The sequence below is a fragment of the Strigops habroptila genome, chromosome 8, assembly GCF_004027225.2.
Source record: "Strigops habroptila isolate Jane chromosome 8, bStrHab1.2.pri, whole genome shotgun sequence".
Taxonomy (NCBI): domain Eukaryota; kingdom Metazoa; phylum Chordata; class Aves; order Psittaciformes; family Psittacidae; genus Strigops; species Strigops habroptila.
Genome location: NC_044284.2, coordinates 61,298,480 through 61,321,582, shown reverse-complemented (window position 1 = coordinate 61,321,582; position 23,103 = coordinate 61,298,480). Strand labels below are relative to the sequence as shown.

General features: G+C 43.2%; 1 protein-coding gene across 2 annotated transcripts in view; it reads right to left on the bottom strand.

Moving 5' to 3' along the window:
- Nucleotides 1–272: 272 nt before the first annotated feature.
- DNAJC6 (DnaJ heat shock protein family (Hsp40) member C6) overlaps nt 273–23,103 on the bottom strand; it is a 51,171-nt gene continuing 28,340 nt past the window's right edge. Inside the window, exons 5-19 of one of the 2 annotated variants that reach the window (XM_030494815.2) lie at nt 19,754–19,876; nt 17,729–17,862; nt 16,295–16,489; nt 15,772–15,889; nt 14,666–14,745; nt 14,292–14,485; nt 14,118–14,198; nt 12,778–13,224; nt 10,649–10,801; nt 9,251–9,319; nt 8,386–8,520; nt 6,152–6,412; nt 5,492–5,637; nt 3,413–3,589; nt 273–2,522 (exon numbers count right to left, since the gene is read on the bottom strand). In XM_030494815.2, coding sequence (XP_030350675.1) covers nt 2,421–2,522; nt 3,413–3,589; nt 5,492–5,637; nt 6,152–6,412; nt 8,386–8,520; nt 9,251–9,319; nt 10,649–10,801; nt 12,778–13,224; nt 14,118–14,198; nt 14,292–14,485; nt 14,666–14,745; nt 15,772–15,889; nt 16,295–16,489; nt 17,729–17,862; nt 19,754–19,876 — 2,415 coding nt within the window. In that variant the 3' untranslated portion in view covers nt 273–2,420. The remainder of the gene's footprint in view (nt 2,523–3,412; nt 3,590–5,491; nt 5,638–6,151; nt 6,413–8,385; nt 8,521–9,250; nt 9,320–10,648; nt 10,802–12,777; nt 13,225–14,117; nt 14,199–14,291; nt 14,486–14,665; nt 14,746–15,771; nt 15,890–16,294; nt 16,490–17,728; nt 17,863–19,753; nt 19,877–23,103) is intronic. The other variant, XM_030494816.1, reaches the window with a different exon arrangement.

The window sequence follows — 23,103 nt, the reverse complement described above, 5'->3', positions numbered from 1 at the left end:
GAAATAAACTCTTCAGGAAAAAACGAATTTGGCTCTAAAGCAAGTAATTTCTGGCTACCTTATGTGTACCACACAGATCCCACCAAACTGCGCTGGAGCGACAGACAGAGGTGTTGTCATATGTGTAAGATGGTGTAGAGAAAAGAAGTTGCCATTTACCATACATGCATTTGTTGTTGCTTATCCAGCATTCACAGAAAAGTTGCTCTGAACTGTGTGTTTAAAGCAAGAAGGTAAAGGGTTCCCCCCCAAGCACAAAACATACCTGAATATGTTAATTTGAGCTCTTTAATGTATATACAAATGTTTTAGACCAGTCACAATTTCATTGAGTATATACTGTATTTACAAAAATTACAATAATTTAGTCAAACAGTAAACCTGAACATTGATAACCTCTGTCACTACCAGATATGACAAGAATTTATTTTTAGTTAACTATTTTGATATACATACATCCTAATACTTTCATGCATCCATAAAAACATTAGGGATGGAAGTAATCAAAGCTTAAGTGGGGTAGGGTTTCTTTTGGTAGATAAAGTTTAATGATGGATTTGTATCTTGTGAACGTATGAGTATCCAGAGTTATGTGCCATGACGAACTCGATACAAAGCTAATGTAGTTTTTGTCATTAAAAAAGGACGTTAGAGTAATGAGATCCTTTTTATTATATAGGCATAGGTCACAATATCTACAAATGTGAATGAGAAACAATAAACCAACAAATCACAGGAACATGATTCACATTCCAGTTATCTCTTTAAATAAGACAAGCACATACTGGATCAAAACATTAATAAATAACATCCAGTTTGTTACTATTATCTTAAGGTCTTTTATATAAAAGGAGACCTATGTGTTGGTTTCACATTTTCAGTTAATGGTAGTAAATAATGGACCAATACAACAAAAGGATGGAGTTTTATACAGAAAGCAATGTACTTTGACACACTCTTTGCAGTAAAAGTTTTGCCACTTGAAAACATAAGTGCAACAAGAAGTGGATTGTCTTTAAAAACCACCAGCTTTAAAGACTCACATCAGATGGCAACCTGTTCCTTAAGCAGTAAATACACATTATTTCCTGCCCATCTTCTGAATATGCCTGCCCTTTCAAAGCTCAAGTACAGATACAACATGTTGTTAAATAAACTGCTAGCTTTAGTTATTCTACAAAAGGAGAACACCAGAATTTGGGGTGAAGAGTGTAACTTTCTGTTTAACTAGGAAAGATGCTTCAGCATCTTTCAGCATCAGAGATATTTTCTTGTGATATTATTGCTTTGGTCCAATATAAACTTTTAAGATAATCAATTTGCACTGTATTTACCTCAAAAATCAGACCTGGTCCACAGATATCTACATGACAGCTTGTACACCATGATCTGAAAAGTGAAGTTTCCACAGACTGCATTCTGCCAAGAGCCTTGGCCACATGCTCTGGAGCTGATAAAGGCATAGAGGTGATACAAGTGGGCTGGAAAAAGCCTTCTGAATCCTCAGGAGGAGAAGTGTGACCTATAAGACTTGGAAGTTTCTAGAACTGTGCAGTAGAGTTTTAGTTTGTTGGTATTTCTTTTGTTTGATGGTTTCAAGCTACTGATGAGAACTTGGGAAATGCAATACATGCTCATTCCTCACTTTTACAGATGTGGATTCAACCTTTCTCTGTCAGAGGATTCACCCCCTAAACCTGCTGTTTAACAAACAAACAAGGTGCTGTTTAACACCAATTACTTGTTGTTTAACAGACACTTGTTCCACAACACTGAGGAATTTCATCTGCACGTTTCACTGCTGGACTGTGAGGTGAAGTACAATATGAACATAAAGCAGCAGTCAGGGGCCACACTGACCTAACCCAGGATTCAGCTTTGTGTCTACTCAGGGATACTATACTATATGGATAATTAAGCAGCAAATGGTGACAGTTAGAAGTGTGCCTAAACCACATCTGAGCACTTAAATTTGATAAAGTTTGATCCAAACCTAGGACGAAAGTACATTGAAGTTTAGGCTTCACCACCAGTTGTTGAACTCAACTGAAGTGTTGCCATATCACAAAGAAAAAAAAAAAGTAGGAAATTCAGCAGCTACACTGTGTTGGAGACAGAACAATTCTACCTTATCCTAGAATGTGTTCCATCTCACCCCACTTGAATCCAAAGGAAAATGGAAAAAATTACAAGAAACCATAGCCCCGTGGCTCTCACAGGGCAAGCCAGGTGGCTAGAGTTCCTCTAAGCTCAGGATTCTTGGTACAAGGAAACCTTCCTCTTGCTCTTCATGATAAGTATTAGGCTCTTAGTTTTCTGAAACGTCTGAACTTCCAGCCAGAGTTTGGTTGATCTGTGACATTTGTGACAAGAGACTATATAAGCACTAGCACAGGTCTGTGCGGAGAATGAGAAAGTACCTAATACAAGGGTTTTTGTCCTTGGTTTTCAAATTCTGACCAGGCATCATTTAGCTCCATAAATATCATCTTTGCATATTGTTCATATGGCTGCCCAGTAGCCTGGAATGAAAACAGAAAGAGGGATATCACATCTACCAAATCAGACTACAGAAAGTTGACATTTGAGCAGCTAGATTCTCAAGCAGTTATCATTTACTTTCCACAAATGGTTTTCACTTCTTTGGCAAGCATAAACTACTGCTGAGGGCTGCTTGCCTTGTTTACAGCTTAAGAATTTCTTGGCTCTTCAGCTTCCCAGAGCTGACAACCCCCAAGTGTGATCAAGCACTGCACTCCCAGGGGCAAAATAATTCAACCTAGGTCCTGCAAAAGGCATTTTATCTGCACTGAAGGGAAGGAGCTACCACCTGACACAGTTGTTGGTAAGAGCAGTATTCCTGCAAGCCTCTGTGCAGCCCACATCTTCTGAAGCCTTGCCCACTGTCCTCCAACCCTCAGGACCTCCATTTCCTTAAAAGTGGAAGCCTCATCATCACCATAGGATTTCCCAGATGGCATCCCTGCAATCTGGTTGGAAAGTGTAAGCAGCAAAACCACCAGCCACGGGTTGGATAATCAGATAACCCGATTCTTCCATTTTAGATATTTGATTTTAAGACCCCTGTCCTTTCATATGACTTTAGCACACCCTCATCTCCTTTCAAGTGCCATATTCTGGACTGTTGCTCACCACCAATGTGGCTTAGAGCCAAAGTGAGAGTGACAAATGCTGAAGATCTGGATCTCTGTTGCTTGGAGCAGCATGTGCCAAGCACAGTCTTGGGGCTGGAAGTGGTTATGGTTCTCACCCTTCAGAAACCAGCAAAAATCTTGAACTACTACTTTCTACAAAGCTGTTTGCACAGATAAAATAAGCAATCACATTCACCTCTTGGTAATTAAGACAACAGTGACAATATCTGATCAATGCAAGACCAGGAAAACCTTACCTTGTCAGGATGAACGACAAGCACTGCCCGCCGGTAGACCTTCTTCACTTGCTCTGGCGTGACCAGATCTGCCATACTAACAGGTTTCCACTTGGTCTCCCCTGCCCATAAGACTGTATGCATTGTGGATAGCAGGGCTCTAATATTTCTCTCCTTCCCCTCAATCCATTCCAGGATCTGGAAAGAAGAATGTGAGTCTTAATTTATGCCTTAGACATTTGAGTAGCACAAAGTTTCTTCATTTGAATAGCAATGACACAAGGAGCATCTTACATTTCTTTCCAAGCTTTAGAAAACCTTTGGAAGATATCTGTCAGTCTCTACTTTGTCATCATTTTTTATATCACTGCTTGAAAGTTAAGACACACCTTAAGCAACATCCCTGCTAAAAATACCGAGTTTGCAACGCTTATGAACAGCTATTAGGTGGAATAGTCAAAAGATAAATGAAATGTTTAACTGTGTGGCTCTTCAGCAAGCTTAATTGCACACCTACAGTAAACTCAACTAAAACTCTCCTGTGGATGTGTATCTTTTGAGTTAAGTCTTCTAAAGACTCACATTGAAGGTTGGCTTCAATACAAATCTTTTCAAGCTTTAAGTCAGAAGCTTCAAGTCTCTCCACAGGCCTATTTGCTACCTGCAATCCAGCAGTCAAATAAAGCAATAGGTAGTCACTTTCCTACATGATGTAATCCCCCTTAGTAGCTGCCATCTTAGCCAATGGCTGGGGAAGGAGAGGACGAGAGGAAGTAAATGTGAAAAAACAAAGAGTAAATAGATTTAACAACTCCAGGCTGAACTGAAGTGACTCTATGAAATAAAAATCATCAGAGCAAAGGGAATTATATGGGGAAGGAAGAATCAGCTGGGTGCTTCAGTGATTCAGCAGCTTGCTGGGGGGAAATGCTGCACACATTAAGTAGCACCACATGAATTTATAAAGTTGTACAGCTTATGAATTGGGAAAACTAGTGCCCACTTGATGGCCTGACAGCTGCCCACTTGGTTACAAGTGGCTGACGTTCATGTTCAGCATGGATGCTGGCACACACTTTGTAAAGGTTAAAACCTTTCCACAAGGTTAAAAATTAAAACAGTCATTCATTCTGTTTTGTAGAAGTTTGCTTGGGCTTTTCCTCTCAGTTCTGTATCCTTCTGTAATTATAATTCCTGGTTTCATACTTCAAACATCAAGCAGGACAGAATAAATTTCCTTCCCTTCATAATAGATCTTTAGCTTGGCAATTTATTGAGGAGAGATGAGAGAATTCCAAAGCAGGCAAGATTAGTGAGATGGAGGATTAGTTCAATTAGCTGTGCCTGCTAATCAGGGCTGGAGTGCTGCGGAAGACCGGCAGCACTGACAGTAACACTGGGCAAGCCATGGTTTGCCGCAGTCTGGTTTAGGACAGAAGTGTGACCTTGGAGTTTTAAATCTATTCCAAAGGATGTTCACATCTCCAGGGAAGGCATGAGAAATATATGAACAAAGAGCAGCAAGTTCTCACTTTCTCATCATGGGGAGAACATCCCTCATTTCACCAAACCCTAGGTTTTGCAGAAGGACTGGCAGAGGTGGTCACTGCTCTTTTATCTGGTTTATTTGTAAGAAGCTATTTCAGAACAGAGTTTGTAAAAACTTACCACTTTTCTAGAGTAGCATCTCTCATTCTGATGAGATAGGGGAGATTCTTCCAGATACCTCCTAACACCTGCGGTTTGTGACTTTGTCTTTCTGGTCACACTAGTTTATTGCTGTCTGGCAATGACATGTGAATGGGGAGCACAGCAGTGTATGGTGCTATTGAGTATATTAGATAGCTCCTTTATGGAAAGCAGGCATGAAAGATAGCACATGGTCCTTGGGATCCAGCAATGCTGTGGAGGCTGCACACTAAGTAAGTGCTAAAACAGGAGGAAGCTTGTGACACTGAATGATCCGAGAGCTCTGCTCAGCTGCCTCACGTGCCGGATGGCTGGTGCTTACTGTCCCCTCCATCTTTCAAGCAGCCTCCAGTATGATAAGAACAAAAGACACATTAAATGACTAAGAGCATAAACAAGACTATTCCTTACTTTTAGTTTTTCAGGGTCCATCTCCTTCGCCATTTCTTCTTTCCTCATCTCAGCTATTGTTTTGGGGCCCTTCTTGTCCTTGTGAGCATTAAATCCTTGACCAGATAATAGATCTTCAAAATCTGCAGACACTTTTGGTTTCGCATCTTGAAAAACAAAAAGATTTGAAGTTTTTGTCACAATACAGATTATGTAACACTGCTTATCTACCCAAGCTATCCCCCAAACTTAACACTATAACAAACTCCCAGTGCTAATAAGTGTGCGGGTTCTCACAGAAGACCTACAGGTTAATGTTATTTTTGAACTATTATTCATAGAATTACAGAATCCTAGAATGGTTTGTGTTGGAAGGGACCTTAAAGCTCATCCAGTTCCAACCTCCTGCCATGGGCAGGGACACCTTTCACCAGACCAGGTTGCTCCAAGCCTCTGTGTCCAACCTGGCCTTGAACACTGCCAGGGATGTGAAGCCCATTTGGAATAGAGGATTTCATAAATACTAGCATGCTTTAGAGTATAGGACAGGACAGCTAGTGCTGAACTTTATATATCATCAGCATGACTCACTTGCTTAGACCCTAACCTGTTGAACTGTTTAGCATTAAAGCAGTATTAGGAGGAGTCAACCTTTTGGATGCCAATCTCTGAAGAGCTTACCAACGTTAGCAGGTCCTTTCCCACGTTCATTTTGTCCTCCAGGCATTGCTGAGAAGCTCACGTTGTAATTGGGCTTGTTCTGGGGGGAGGCATGAGGCATGCTTGGCTGGGCTTTGGTTTGTGCCTGCTGCCAGCCATAGCCAGCTCCCTGCTGCCAACCACTGCCACCCATGGGCTGGGGAGAGGGTTTCTGCGGCGAGGGGGGAAATCCTCCACCCATGCCTGTCGGTGTGGTTGGTTTACTGGCAAATGAAGGGCCACCTGCAGAGTATAGGGAAAAGAGTGACAATGAGCATCAGCAAACAGGATACTGGCTGGCCTTCTGAAAGGGGAACCTAAACAAAATCCTCCAGGCAACTGGCTTCTGCTATGTGCAGCTAACTAGGAACCCAAGCTGCTGCGGCTGTAGTGGTAACATCAAGTTGACATATCAGTATCCTAGAACTGTTTGTGTTGGAAGGGACCTCAAAGTTCATCCAGTTCCAACCCCCTGCCACGGGCAGGGACACCTTCCACTAGAGCAGGTTGCTCCAAGCCCCTGTGTCCAACCTGGCCTTGAACACCGCCAGGGATGGGGCAGCCACAGCTTCTCTGGGCACCCTGTGCCAGCGCCTCAGCACCCTCACAGGGAAGAGCTTCTGCCTCAGAGCTCATCTCAATCTCCCCTCTGGCAGGTTAAAGCCATTCCCCTTGGCCTGTCCCTACAGGCCCTTGTCCAAAGCCCCTCTCCAGGTTTCCTGGAGCCCCTTTAGGCACTGGAGCTGCTCTAAGGTGTCCCCTTCAGGAGCCTTCTCTTCTCCAGGCTGCCCCAGCCCAGCTCTCTCAGCCTGGCTCCAGAGCAGAGCTGCTCCAGCCTTCGCAGCAGCTCCGGGGCCTCCTCTGGCCTCGCTCCAGCAGCTCCACGTCCCTCTTGTGCTGTTGCCCCAGAGCTGGATCAGGGCTGCAGGGGGGGTCTCCCCAGAGCGCAGCAGAGGGGCAGGATCGCCTCCCTCAACCTGCTGCTCACGCTCTGGGGGTGCAGCCCAGCACACAGCGGGGTTCTGGGCTGAAGCGCACACTGAAGCCAGGTCATTGAAATAGCATCTCCTTATCCTGTGCTGATGTAAGACTACCCCACAGAGTTGGCATTTCAGCACCGTATTACTTTAGGGGATGCTCCTCTGGCTTAGTTTGTGGTGGAAATTATGCAGTCTTCATGTTTTATTATTTGAGACTAACATTCACGCTCAACTTTGAGCTCTGAAACATGTCATGGAAACTGATGAAGTACTTTTGACTTAGGCATGAACAACAAAAATGTGGCTAAATATCCTGTGGATGCCAAGTAATTTGTTTTTAAACTCCAGAACTTTGCTAGAGAATACATGTTTTAAAAGCACCTCAATGGCTCTGGCATAGGTCTTGGCAGACTTTTTATTTTGCTCCTGCAGAGCAGCTCGTGTTCCAGCAGAGGGAACTGGGAAACCTAATTCCAGAACCATGCTGGTACTGACGCAAAGGGGAAAACAAACATCAGATAAAACCACAGTGGCTCACAAAGAGCTGAGGGAAGTGACAAAGGGAAGAAAAATCTATTCATCAGAGAAGCTGAGATGTTGGGTTTTAAGGAAAACTTCAATAATTTCTCAGAACCGCCTTTTTAACACTGGCATTGAGGGTTTACTGATCATTTTCTGACAGAAAACAAAGAGAAGATGCTTGCCTAAGTAGCCAAGCACACAGTCCTTTGTAGCCAGGTACAAAGGAAAATGGGTTCTGACTCCACTAAAAATAAGAGGCAGATTAATGAGGTTCTGCAGGTTTCCTCACAAAGGACAAAAATGAGTGAAGTCTAGAAGCAGACAATTCCTCAAGGACCCAGTTGCTTTGAAGAGCCGAAGTTCCCTCCCAGGCACTGCTCCAAGGTGTGTAGCAACAGTTCTCCAGTTAAACACAGAGCATCCTTAGCCAGAGACTGTTCAAACTTAGCAGACAGGGGTTAAGCTTTGCAGTTCATTTAGTCTACTGAGGTCCCAGCAACTTACTGACAGGTTTTTTGATAGAGGATCAGTAAAAGCACAGATTTGTGAGAGCTTACAGAGAATCAAGCAGAAGGGAAAGCTTCAAAGCAGCACGGGTGTACACATCAGTTGAGAGGACCCACAGAGCTCCTTGTCACACACCAAGCTGTTCATCCTATTTCTTTAAAAACAGAGCTGGTAATTCTTTGTTTAGGTTTAAAGAGGGATGCAAACCTGCTAAACTTGCTCCAAGAGTCCCCAGATCAGCAAACGGATCCAGTGTTTGGGGTTTAGGCTGATGGGTGGGAGTGCTGTGGAGGGATCCTGTAGGACTGGTAGCAGCTGACTTACTTCCCATTCCTAGGCCACCTTAAAGGGAAAAAAAATACATATATATATATATAAAGAAAAAATAACTCAGTTTTAACCCCTATTTTACATGAGTGCAGCTGTCACATGAGGTTAAAAGATTGCTGTTAAAATTAAGTGTACTATTGCCATGTTTCTAAGCAGTCTCAACTCAGTGTTGTTCCAGACTAGTTGCACACCCACTTACAATTAGGCGCAGCAACAAGAATGTTCCCTAGACTGTCTGCAGTGACAGGGTAATTATGACAAATGGATGTATTTTAAGAACCAGGAGCCTTCGGGAAGCAACTTTTAGTAGGACATACATACTCTCCTAAGATTAGAAAGAATCATGCTATTATTTAGTGGCATCCCAGGAAGGCATAGCGCTTCCTAGGTCCTTCTTGTGCTCTACGCTGGAATGAAACACACCTATGTACACCCTCACCAAGCACTTGTCCTGCTTCAGGCCGTGGTTTCTTGAGGAAGTGAACCCAGGTTTTCTTTTGAACAGAAAGAATTTAGTAGTTTTTAGCCAAATCCTCACCTGGATGACTGGGAGACCAGGACAACAAGTTCACATGAGACTAAAATCTTGACTGAAGTTATGTTGTATTACTCAAAGTGCTAAGCAGCAGAAAGAGGGAATGGATTCTCTGCAGTCTCTGGTAGCAGTTTCTCTCTACCTCTCCTCTCTCAGAGCTATTTAAGGGGTTTTTTTGTAAACACCCTGAATTTTTATGATACATACCTGGTTTGCTGGGCCAGTCCCAACCACCAGAAACATCTGGTTGTATGGATACCGTTGGTGTGCTAGAAGCTAAGCAGAATGAATACACATAAATATCTCAAAGTAGTACAGCAAAACCAACACAACCCAGTGTCTGTGAACAGCAGGGGGCAAAATGAGGAGGAGAGACAGTATTAGGTCCATCTACCATTTGCTCATTAGAAGTTAACTTCTCCTCCATATGGGCATTACAAATTTAATGGGGTTTTTTTTGTCTCATATTGTACAGCGGTAAGTGGGGAAGGACACAGATTTGCAGCATTCATTTAATGATAGCTTTGATCAAAGGCTTTATATATTCATTTATAAAAACCTTATGACCAGAATAACGCATGGGGTTTTGTGTTTCAGAATGCATCTCGACTCAAGGAAATACACTACATATAAAGGGCAAGGATAGAGAAAAAGCAGAGCAGCCCACACAGATGTAAACCAGAATGAACACACACAGTCCTTCCTTTAACCTCGCATCAAATAAAGCCTGTACAACCATGCAGTTCACCCTGCTGGCTTTTCATTATCCACAGGTACTAGCACTGTAATGGAATACCTCATCACACTGGGATACCAGTTAAATTCCTCTCATTAGTGCAGCCAGCTCCAAGTGTGACCCAATCATATTCACAGAATTAATATCCAGTACCCGAGTTTGGCAAAGCAAGGATGTAAGCAGTGCCAGCAGCATGCTAGTTCCCTCCTTTGTCATTTTGGCTTTCCAACAAGACTGTTGCACCCAAGGGACATGTGTTAGATGATCAGACACAAATTCATAACTTAATGCGTTTCGGAGAAGGTTATAACATTAAATTTTGGCACAGGGGGAGAAGGGAACAACTAAAGAACATCTCAAACCATGAGAAGGAAAAAGTCCAATAAAGAAATAAAAACTCCTTCTCTTCGAATAAGTGTCAAACTCAACTGTGAATGTGGCCAGGGTGACTATCAGATCTAAAGAAAACAGATGCTTGTAACTAAATTCACCAAAGGACGTGTGTTTTCTCTAGCAGGCTTAATATGCCATGCTCTATTTAGCTCAATTAATGGTAGTTTGGTTCAAATGAGACCTCATAACCACAGGAATATGCGGGCAGACATTCTTCATCATCTCTTTTTTCATGTATACAAATAGCTTATTAATTAAGTATAAGACTTGAGCGAAACTAGTCTCATCCTACCACACTTCGAGTTATGAATATGCTTTAAGTCTGAAGACAAAAAAGCTCTTTCCTGTTTAGTGGGGTTTCTGTGGTTGAGAGTCATTTGATGGTAAGCATCAGTCTGCACTTAATGGCTCCATCACTATTTAAAAGCAGCATTTCCCATTTACTTAAATACACTAGAAAAGCCTCACTTTCTTACCCATATGAAAGGGATCGCTGTGCACAGTTGGTGAAGGACTTCTTGTTGCTTGAAGGAAAGGATCACCAGGGACAGCTGATGAACCAAGGAAGGAACCCAGGAGGTCTGGACCAGTTTGCTTAGGGCTACTTCCAAACGGATCAAAGGCAGTGGCTGTGAAAACATGTTTGAGAAAACTAAATCATTAACTCATATAATGAATGTGCTTCAGAGAAAAGACACTGGTGTGTGGAGAAGAAAACCTAATACCCCCAGACGCCAAGTAATAGACAGCATGTGACTGGGGGAGAGCAACTGGAAAGTATCGGGACCCCAGCCAAATTCATGGGGACCTAGAGAGCTGCATGACTTGGTCACAGCAACACATCTGTTGATCCCATCTGTTTTTTCCAAAGAGAGGAGCTGAATTTCAGAGGGGTCAAAGCAAATAATTAGATACTTAGACACTTCATCTAAGTTTCAACTTGCACATGCTGCCAGTATGTAAATGGATGGTCAGCCCGGAGCTTGGAGTTAGTGCCCTGGTGCAATTCCTGCTTCTTCTCAGGAGCTGAACGCAGTCCAAGATGATTTGAGGCTGTCAGAGCTTATACATGTCAAGGGTAAAAGGATAATCTAGAAATAGCTTTAGAAAACAACTGGTATCACGTGTTACAAAAATCCAGTTCCTTCTCAAACTCCTTTTTTCATCAATTTGTTCAGCCTACTGTATTTCATATAAAAAACCCCACCAACAAGAGAAGAAACCCCTATGAAGCCACTCAAATTCTTACTTGCCAACAAGTTTAAGATAAAGAGCATCCTGAACAGAGATGCAATATATACTACTGCAAGACAAAATCCTGAGAAGCTATGCATTGTGTTAGTGCTATTTATTACTCATTACTTATATTACTCATTGTTTAGGATACTTAATAAATTACTAGTCTTCACTTATCTTGCAAGCTTTTATTCTTGCTTTCCTGGCTTGGGACAATGCAGCTGTGTGAAACTTTCCCTTTCTCTTTCAAGAACCTATCTGGCTCTGCAAAGCTCAACAACAATATCCAGAAGTCTCTTCCCGATACTGTTGCTGCATCTCTGCCTTGTAAAAGCTCTTAGAGCATACAACAGCCACAGCAAGATGGACCTTCTATATACAAGTGGCTCAATTTCACCCACTGAAACTTGTCTTCTTCTCCCCTCTCCTGCCTGCAGTCCTCAGTGTTCATCTCTTCCCTCCCTTCACAAGTTGCTCCTGTCCCTTTCACTTCAAAAAAGACCAGAGACAAACCTCCCCAAACCTATGGGGGTTTTTATTGTAGCTATGATCTTAAGGTCCTTTCCAACCCTAACCATTCTATGATTGTATGACTCAAAGAAGAGCCTTCAGAAGCTGGCTGATGGCCATCCTGTGGTAGGTGCTACTGGTATCAGACCCAGCATCACCCAAGATAATCTGAGCAACTTGGATTGGGCTCTTCACCTGCTCACTTACCAGTGATTTTCACTTGCTCTCCTCTCTCCACTTAACCACCCCCCCCCCCAAATCCCTCTTTCTAAATATTTATTCAACCACTCCTTCTGCCAGCCTGTTTCAATCTGTCTTTGAGTAAACAGAAGACCTTCTCACATTCTATGATTGCCATGGTCTGCAGAAAGACCAGAAACAGCAAAACTGTGTAGCCTTATTTCAGAGCCTAGGATCAGTATCACAGCTCCAAACCCCATAAAGTTAAAGGGGAAATCAAATTCAAACTGCTATGGGTCTACCCAAAACCTAAGAGGCTTTTTTGTTTTTTAAATGAATACATATTCTCCTCATATGCATTATTGGACACACAGTAAAAGCAAAACTGATGATCTCCAGTTTCTGTCAGTGTAAGGAGCAACCAAACACTTGGGTGAGCTCTAGTAGAGACTTTAGGGAACAAACTAGATGATAATCTACATTGTCTTCTTGGCTGTGAAGATGCACCAACTCTCCTGTCTCAGAGTATAGGAGCTGGCTGGCCTTTTGGGATCCCTCACAGCTCTTATTTTTCATGACATGAGTGTACCAAGAGGAATCCAACAGCCCAGAGCACATCACCCAGGTGGGATTCTCAAAGCATGCGCCCCATGTCACGCACTAGGCATAGCACTATTACCTTCTCCTACCCTTGGGGACGGGGACGGGGATGCTGAAGCCGCGGAACGCCGAGGAGTTGACTGCACAGATCCAGGTCCCCCCACATGGAAGACCTCCTCAGCAGCAGGTTGTCCACTTTGACTCTGGGAACTTGCCCCACCAACCCCAAATAAATCACTCAGCAAGTCTGAGTTAGAGGGGGCAGCCGTGGGCTGCGAGGGAAAGCTCTTGCTCATAGGGCTGCCATCCAGGCCCAGCAGGTCCACGTCTTCAGGTGGAGGCGGTGCTGGAGGCTCTTGCTGCTTTTTGCTGTGTTTTGGTGTCCCGTGAGGCTTGTCACTGCTGGCATTACTGTGCTGACTGGAAAGGGACAAGAGTTCATCATCTGACTGTTCGCTTTCCTCGTGCACCAACGCTGCTCGATCCTCTGAGGTGGGGTGAGAGCTACTTTTATCAGATTTCTGGTCTAAATGATGATTAAAAATAAAATGAGGTAACTGTTAGTTTTGTCATCACAAAGGTCCCAGGAAAATCAACTTACAAGCAGAACATAGAGCTACTGAGACTATCATAGCAGCCTTTTGCTAGATGTTAAAATGAGAGTCCTTTGCAAAGATTAAAGCCTTTCCTGGTTTGTATTGTAAGGAGCCAGCTTTATTGATCAGGAAAGAGAGACAGATTAATTGACTCTCTTCTAGCCTGAAGAGTCAGCAAGTGTAACGCCCAGAGATACAAACTGAATGAGTTTCTGGGCCAGGACCAAGCATCCAGCATAAATCTCCAGCCATGCCTTAAAATCCAGGCAAAACAAGGCTCATTGTAAAGGAGTAGTGACATAAATCAGCCTCCTAGCTGTGCCCACAAGGATCTCTCACACCAGGTTCCTACCTAATGTAATCTACATAATGTTCCTACCTAATGTAGCACTGATACTGGAGGAGGAATGCTGCATTTGGCAGTGCTGAGATATTTTCAAGGTGCTTAGCATTATTAAATGGCCTCAGACAAATATTCTTGGTGCTATATTCTCATGGCATTACATATAAAGTGCAACATTAGGAAAAAGCAGCTTAAAGATGGGTTTAGCATCAAAAGAGGCTTCAGGCAAAGCTTTACACTAGAACTATATCAATAATTGTCATATACAGCACAAGCAGGCAATGGTTGAAGAGGACGTTGGAAGAAATTCATTCCCATTCAATTGCAACACAAGGGTGTGACCAGCACTACACCATGATCTAATAGGAAAGAAATGCTACAATCAGATGCTTCAGCCTCACTCTGTGCTCCAGGGAGGGGGAAAATAAGTTGTTTATCTTGTTTGAAGCAGATTTTGCTTTGAAGCCCAAGTGTGCATACCTTGCCAGCTGAGAGATGAGAAGAATGCACTCTGTCCAACGTTTCTTATGTTATCCTGGGGTGAATCAGTGGGGCCTCTACCTGCAGCACAGAGCACCAAATAAATCAAATCAAGCAAAGCAAAGTTCAGCATGCAGGTAGCATAGAAATGGAATAAACCTATGCAGCTCTTACCTGCCAAAGCAAGAGTGTCCTGATGCTCCTGATGAGAGGAGAAGAGAATGGTTGGATTGATGTCTTTTGTGGTGAAGTTCTCCCATGGGGGAGTTAATTCAGTTTGTCTATCAGTAGACTGTATTTCTATGTCCAGTATAACATGAAAGAGCTGAGGATATTTGTCTGGAGAGTCACAAGCATCCAGTTCAGGCCTAAATGGGGACAAGAGATGTACAGTTAAAAAGGAAAGGATATTTCTGCAAAGCTATATAAAGTCTTTCCATATATGCATGAACATAGACTTTTCACATTTCATCTGTGAATATTCTCTTTCAGACTTCACTGGGCTTTTATGCTTCAGGTTTGATTAATGTTCAGCTTAAAATACTCACTTGGTGAATTTTAGCATGGTTGTTCCCAGAGCTATGAATCCAGTATGAAATTGAATTTGGAATATCTGTGTGTTGGTCATCTGCAAAACAACATAGAACACCAGATTGAACAAAGGCTTAAATTCATGAAATTAAAATAGTTTATAGCACATGCAGACAGTTAAGTCTGCCTTACTACCAGTTACTACATAGACTAATCATAACTGTTGTACAAGCTAATTCATTCTGCTTGTTGTACAGAAAGCAAAGCTTTTCCTTCTCAAACCCAAATGTTTCCAGCTGCCTTAAACCCTGCTTCTGCTGCCTCCATACACCAAAATGCCTTCACAGCCTTCAGGAATATGCCTTCTTTCCTTGCTTGTCTTTATTTCTGGGATCCACTTGACACTTCAGCAGTTAAATAAGACCAATTTCTGTTTCCACTGACAAAACTCGGCTCTGCCCTCACATTTTGTGCTTTAAGTCACTGCAAATTAAACAGCTTATTTCACCAAGTGAGTCAACCCTCCTCACTACAAAGGTTAATGAAGCAACTTAGTGTGCGACAACCACGGATTCAGCTTTTGCAGATCCAAGTTTTCTGGTCTGCATTTCCAAATTCCTTTTCCACAATTACAAGAGCCAGAGAACAGTATGTTAAGGTCAGTCTCAAACCCTAGAACAGCACAGGCCAATACACATTTTCACTTTTTGCACTGCTACTGTGTTTGGGAAGGAGACAGCAGACTCCAGCACTCCACTGTTCTCATTCTCCAGTTTCTCTGTTTCCCATTTCTTCAATATGCCAGAATGAAGAGGCTTTTTGGGTGGTTGTCTGACCAGCCCGCAGCTTAAATGGCCTTTCCTATCCCCATGTCTTCTACATCAGCTGGAAGGATCCTATAATGTATCAGTAGATACCATTTCCATAGAGATACCAGAGGCATCATGGAATTCTCCATATGCAGTTCTATGTTTTCACTTGGCACTGCTCAAATTTGTGTTATGTCTACTGTCAAGTAAGGCAACTTTCATCACAAGTGCCACATGCATCCTTAGATCCCATATTTTGCCATCTCCTAGCTACATTGCCTCTACCATGCAAAAGAAGTTAAACAAACGCCTACTTTTGCTTGAAGGCGTCCCCCAATGGTTGATCTCATATGATAGACAGAAACAACAACATCTCCATGGACAGTGGCTCCCAGTGGAATGAGGACTTTCCCTTCTTGTACACGGTATTCTCTTTGAGGGGAAGAGAAGGAAATCCACAGTTAAGCTCCCTTCCATGATGCCATTACCACCCATCAACAGTGTCAACGTAAAAGCCATCATCTCCTTCAGACCATGGTGCATTCAGTGCCTTGCTTAGTTTTAGGCTTAGTTGAAACAGAAACATTTAACAAGGGAAATCGAGACAGCACTGAACTATCTCTATGAAGGTATCCCACTGCATGACAACTTCAGGTTCACTCTGGTTGTTTATTTCATTCAATTAATTGAATTGAATGAAACATTCAATCAATATTTGCCCTCCTTCACTTCTCAGCAGCCTGGCAATGACTGCAGCAAAGACATAAGACATTCCAGCAAACACAAAGTCTCATGGCATTTAGCTCCTAAGGATGGTAGGAGATCACAGCAACTCACTTCATTCTTTCATACTCCTGGGAAGTGGTAAGGATCCTGGTTTCTCCACTGAGAATGTCACAGAAGGGTCGGCAGCCATTCCGTTGCTTGTTGAAACAAGGGACCGGACTGAGGGTGACCGACTTGATAGTAAGTGGTTTGCAGTGAGGAATGATGGGCTTGTCTGCTATTAGATCACAAATGTACCCTATGTATCTGCAGACAGAGAAAGCCATTACTGAAACCTCCATCCCAGGTGATCAGTTTTCATTCTGTACTTGAGGTCTACCTTGAAATCCAGGGAAAGTGTGACCCTCACAATTCCAGGACTGGAGTTTCATAGAATCATAGAATCAACCAGGTTGGAAAAGACCCTTAAGATCATCAGGTCCAACCATTACCCCAGGACTGCCGAGACCAGCACTAAACCATGTCACTAAGGGCCTCATCTACATGTTTCCACATACCCCAGCATCCTTACTTCTGTCACAAAATCTACACTTCTATTTCTATTTAGTTACGAGATCTGGAGGTCAGGAGGAAGGAGCTCACCTTTAGCTCTGAGCTGAAGATCATTTCTTCTCACTTTTTAGAAGAGAAGGTGCTGAGCAATGTTTTTTTCTGGTTTAGCAGGAGAAGTTTGCCTTCTATTGTACGTGCACACAGCCCATGAATTACTTTGTTAGCCATGTACTGAAGGATCATTATTACATACATAACACTATATCTTTGGTTTGCTCTGGCAGGCAGCTTTCCCTCTGCTTAATGGAAATTGTAAAGAAGACAGTTTTACAGTGTAAACTCCTATAAGGATGAAGCTGACGTAGGGAGAGGGATTCACTATAGGTTTGTCAGCTTTCCTGAACCGCTGAGCAAAGCTATTGTAGTACTTGATTTTGTTCCTCCATTACTGTTCTATCAGTGGAAATGGCCACAAACATTAGTTAAGACCTGTCAGAGCTAAGTACCATGGCTAATGCATGAGCTCTGCTCATGCTGCAGTAGGGATTCTGGAGTTTTCAGTCACCTCCTTCCAGTGCCTCCAGGCTGGTCTGGGTGAACAGGCTGGGGCATGCAGCATATACACCCTGCAGGTCATATGCATTATTTTATAAACTAATAGAATAATCCAGGTTGGAAGAAACCTCTGAAGACCAACTGGTCCAACTTTGCTCAGAGCAGGACCAACTTCAAAGCTGTATCTCAGAACTGGACTATGCTGCTGGGGGTAATACCCAGCCAAGGATCTCCAAAGACAGAGATCCCACAGCCACTCTGAACAACCTGTTCCTGATCGCCACCTTACCACCGATTTCTGAGGAACAAAGTGGAATCTGAATGCCTATCTCAGCCTAGGGGCTGGGAACACATTGCTGGAACACAGACATGTACTTGGGCAGTTTTTAACGTGAGGGATATAGCTTGCTTACGTAGCATTTAACCAATATACTCTACCTCCTGTGCGATGGCCACAGTACAATTCCAGGTCTCTTTGTATTCAGCAGCTGCATAGCAGGGCCTGGATTAGAGAAGAGGTGACAGAAACAGAACATCGCACTGACCAGAACTGCTGATGCTGCACGGCCGTCCTGTTAAGGAAAGGGCAGGGGGAGGAAAATGTGTAAGTCTCAAAGACATCCTTCAAATTTCAGCAGAACACTCTCCACTCTTCCTTAAAGCACATAAAATCATTTCTCTAGAGACACTAGGATTGAGACCACAAGATGATGAGAAGTTTTCGGTCCTGTGCCATTTAATACCCAGGACTTCAGTGAGTGGCACCAGCTTGGACCAAAGTTAAGAGAATATCCAGTAAGCAGCCAAGGACTTGTTTTGAAAGCCCAGAAATACATTTTGTCTACAAATGTTGGTGTTTCATGGCTGCTCCCAAGCTGTAATGTTATAATTATTCAGACATAGGCCTGTAACTGACCACAGGGGTCAGAGTACACCCATCCCATGTCTGCAGGCAGTTGTCTAACAGGAGTTTAACCTGGAAGAGTTCACAAACAGAAAAATCCAGCCCAAGGCTCCCTCAGCCAAACACCTCCACAGCCCTCAACCTACAGGTTGCTCCTGAACAAGTCTGTGATTTCTTTAGGGTGATCATGGGGGAAAGTATGTTTGCTGATAACATAATACAGCAAGAGCAGGAGAAAATCAGAGTATCCCCAATGCCGTGGGTCCTGCTATACCCAGGAACATGAGGTGATAAGCCATATGGACCACACCCCAGCTCTGGCAAGCCAAATAAAGAGAAAAAGCCCTTCCACCAAAAGCCAGGTCTGATGCCTGCTTAGTTTCAGGTGCACACTCATGGCAATGGCTTATTTCAGGTACCTTTGAGGCACTCCAGCCATAACATAGGCTTCACCACACCAGAGCTGACCCAGACCCCAGTAACCTGCTGAGCCTGAGCACGTGCTCAGGGTTAACAGGCTATTTGCCTTTTTAAGATTTAGCCTGTGCCAAATGCTTCTGAAAAGATCTTTCAGGTTCATATAAACTAAGTGGCTTCTGCAGGCTTCTTAGGAAGTGTCAAAAAAACCTCCCTGTCCTTTACAGCATTATCCTGATATTCATTGCCCAAAGGACACTAAAAGAATTGGTTCTTGAGCTGCATTTCCAGGACTGAGGCATCAAATGCATCTTCATCTCTGTTGGAATGGAATTCGCATCCTATAGCCACTGGCTGTGCTATGTAAGGCAGAAATGCCAGATTCTAGCTCAGGATCAGTCATTTCCTCTGCTCCTTCCAATTTACACTGATCAGTGCTGACAGTCTCCTGGATTTAATTTAGGCTCCAGGAGCAAAAGAGAACTCCCCTTTTGGGCATTACTGTCAATATTAAAGGTAGCATGGAGTACATTACATGTTAGTCACACAGACGCACACCACTCATGCATCCCATCTACACGTTGTCCAGTATTGAATGACCTTTATAGGGTGATATAGAAACCATTTCAGCTGTGGTGCACAAGGAGGAGCAGAAGGCTAATGGACTTCCTCAGCCAGGCCTCACGACTAGAGACCACAGGAGACTTCAACAGTCTCAGCTTCCCAGTTTGACAGAATTCCCAGCTATGCTTTTTCTCCCCAAATTCTATCAGTAACCTTCAGTCCAGAGGCTGCATTTTGTGACTACTTTCAATAAATGCAAAGCCACAGCAGGTTGACAGCTCCTATGACCCGTTCTTCCATGAAGCTGAAACCTTTTTGCTACTCATCACTTCTAGTAGCTCACTGCTAGAATGATTGTGACCTCTCTTGCTTTGTATTCTTGCTTCTCTTCTAGTGTTAGGTCTTCCAGCTTAGCTATTTAGCTGCACATGGAAGATAATGTCCCTTTCTATGGGACTCCATTTTACTACATTTCCTTTTCTTTTATAAAGTCACCACCCTTATACATAGACTCCAGACCTGCAATGTGCAATATGACATCTAGGTCTAAAACCATGGTTACTTTCAGGTGTACTTACCATGCAGTGGATGACACACACGTTTTTGGGGTTCTGCTGTAGCCAGTTGTGCATGTTCTTACAGACAGCGTAGAGGTTGTGCAGGCTGGGCGCCTGTCGTACTGGCCAGCTACATTCAGATACCTACAGGAATCACAGCATGAACAAAGGATGATCTTCCTAAGAGCATGAAGCAAGACATGCTTTGCTTTTACAAGTGCTTTCTGCCAAGAAACATACTTCTCTTCTACAATCTATGTGCTGGAAACCTACTCCATCTTTTCCCATGTATAATTCTGCTCCGTGACTTCCATGAATTATGAGATGACGAACAAAGAAGAAACCTCACTTAATAACATGATATTGAGGTATTGTCACCGAGTATACATCTGTAAAATCCACATTCCAAGTAAGATTATCTTGAGGGGCTTTTTGTAACACTCCGGCCTTGCAGCAGCGCATCGATTTCTGCTCTGAAGCCTTTGTACAACTTGTCCCTAAAAACTATGGCTCTGTTTTTCAAAGGATACTGAGCATCTGTTGTTCTCAGTCATTTGGTGTCAGAGGATTTTCAAGCCCTATTTGGCAGATATTAGGCTGATGAAAGGGAAACTTGTGTTCAATAAAATATCACATCTGAGTAAGTATAGGTAATATATGAGACAAAAATGAATTACTTCGAGCTGAAAACCCACAAATCCTACAGTGTGTCTAGTTACTATTCATCAATGTGCTAGTTTTGAGCCATAACACTTATCTCAAGAACAGTCCTTGCAGTCTCAAACAGCACATCAAACATCAAATAGCCTTCCACAGACATCTCTGTTTCATCTGGTTTTAATTGAAATATCTTTTTTTTCTTAAAAGCATTTCTAGCTAGAAGAGATTTAAAGGAGAAATATCATGGAGCTTGCTCTCAGACAAAGAATTGGTTCTCTCTCAGCTGATGTTTGGATCCTGTTTAATAAGACCTGGGGGCAGGAAGAAGGTGGTTTGCCCAGATGTTCCTAAATAGCCATATGGATTTCTATACCTGACCATTTCATCTCTCAGAGGATCAAAGTGCTCCAGGTTTCCTAAAACTTGCATTCGAGGTTCTCTCTTACATACACCTGCACAACACTTCATAGAAACAGGAATCCTGACTCAAACCAGAGATCAACCAAGCTGTGTTGTTTCAAACAGCATCTCCAATGACAGCCAGAGGATACAGGGACAGAGCAAGCAGCCAGCACTAGCTAACCCAGCACATCCATCCCCCCTGTCAGCCCATTTTAGCTGGAGAACCTCTGCTTAGCATTTGGGGGATTCTTGTCTAATATAATACCTAATTAGATATTTGTCTACTCACTTTTTAGACTCAGGAAAGTTTCTGGTCTCCACAATACACTGAAATTCAGTTGTGTGCTTGTTGAGCATTGTAGAAGCTATCGAAGAAGTCAAACCATGGCCAGGCTTTGGAAGGCCTCTATTTACCCTCTCTACACTATTATACTCATCCCCCATTTTCTCCTGTCTCAAGAGCTGTGATTTATTTCATTCCTTCTGTTGTATATATTTAATTTCCTCCTTGCCTCTACCTTGTCTGTGCATTTTCAGGAAAGGCTGAAGGGGCACAAAACACCCCAAGGTTCACTACGGGGATCCCCAGTGCAGCAACAGCTAGAGTTAGCTTTCTGTTCCACAGATCTGACAGGGTATGCACTGCTGTACAGTCGCACAGTTATGGGACCATTGCAAAATCTGAATTACAGAGCGACCATAAACAGTTATTCAATTCTTTAACAGAACCAGAGTATTTTATATTATCACGCCAGTTATTTTACATTAAGCAAAACAGTCTTCTCCTTCTAACCCCAAAGATTTTGCAGCAGGCTTCTGGAGGCACAAGATCCACTTGCAATTAAATCACTAAACCACAACTCAGATTCCAAGTGGCTGCTAGAATTAATATGACCAGTGACCCTTTCACCGACGATTTTCTGAACAGACCTCATGACTACACACTATCAAGCATCTGGAAAAGCCATTATCTCATATCAAGTAAATAATATACATTTACCAACAGTCTATAATTACATATTTACTTTGCCTATAATTACACATCTGATTGCTGGTTCACAATTAGGAAATTAAATACACGCTACGTAGCATGGCATGTATTTCAAACAAAACCTCACCACCACTCACAAATCCCAGAATCCCAGACTGGTTTGAGTTGGAAGGGACCTTAAAGCTCATCCAGTTCCAACTCATGCCATGGGCAGGGACACCTTCCACTAGAGCAGGTTGCTCCAAGCCCCTGTGTCCAACCTGGCCTTGAACACTGCCAGGGATGGGGCAGCCACAGCTTCTCTGGGCACCCTGTGCCAGCGCCTCAGCACCCTCACAGGGAAGAGCTTCTGCCTCAGAGCTCATCTCAGTCTCCCCTCTGGCAGCTTAAAGCCATTCCCCTTGGCCTGTCCCTACAGGCCCTTGTCCAAAGCCCCTCTCCAGGTTTCCTGGAGCCCCTTTAGGCACTGGAGCTGCTCTAAGGTCTCCCCTTCAGGAGCCTTCTCTTCTCCAGGCTGCCCCAGCCCAGCTCTCTCAGCCTGGCTCCAGAGCAGAGCTGCTCCAGCCCTGCAGCATCTTCATAGCCTCCTCTGGACTTGCTCCAGCAGGTTGAAAGAAACCTTACAGCAAAGTAACAGGAATTGTTGTGGAGCTTTGGAAATAAGCAACCAATGCTTGTTTTATTACTTTAGCAGTAGGGTAGCAACAGCCAAGAACGCAACCCATGAGGGAATTTGAAGTTTGGTTTTGTTTAACATTATATTTGAGTTGTACGTTTTCAAACTGCTCACACTTCATCAAGCAGACAAGAGCTTTCCTCTTCTGCCAGGGAGGCAAGGCAGGGAGGAGAATAGAATGACCAGATTGGAGTAGCAGGTTTAGCGTTCATAGTCCACTCTTCTCCTCAATAGACTGGGCACCTGGGGCTTTATGACCTGCTCAGCCACAACTGGGCAGGAAAACAGCCCACCAGAACATTAACTCATCTCCCTCCTGTGTCCCGTCCCTATGCAGCAAAGTGACCTACTTGGATTACAGACTGGTTTGTGTTGGAAGGGACCTTAAAACTCATCCAGTTCCAACCCCCTGCTATAGGCAGGGACACCTTCCACTAGAGCAGGTTGCTCAATGCCCCATCAAATTAAAAAGCCTTTCACTTCCAAGAACAAGTGTGTATCTTAAAACTTCAGCTCAGCTGGCATCCTCATCTGAAGCAGAAAACACTCTACACAGGATTTCACCTCCTTCACAGCCGATTAGTATTTTTTCCAAAATAGATGAAGTTCAAACTCATATTTATAATTGTTTCATGCTTCATC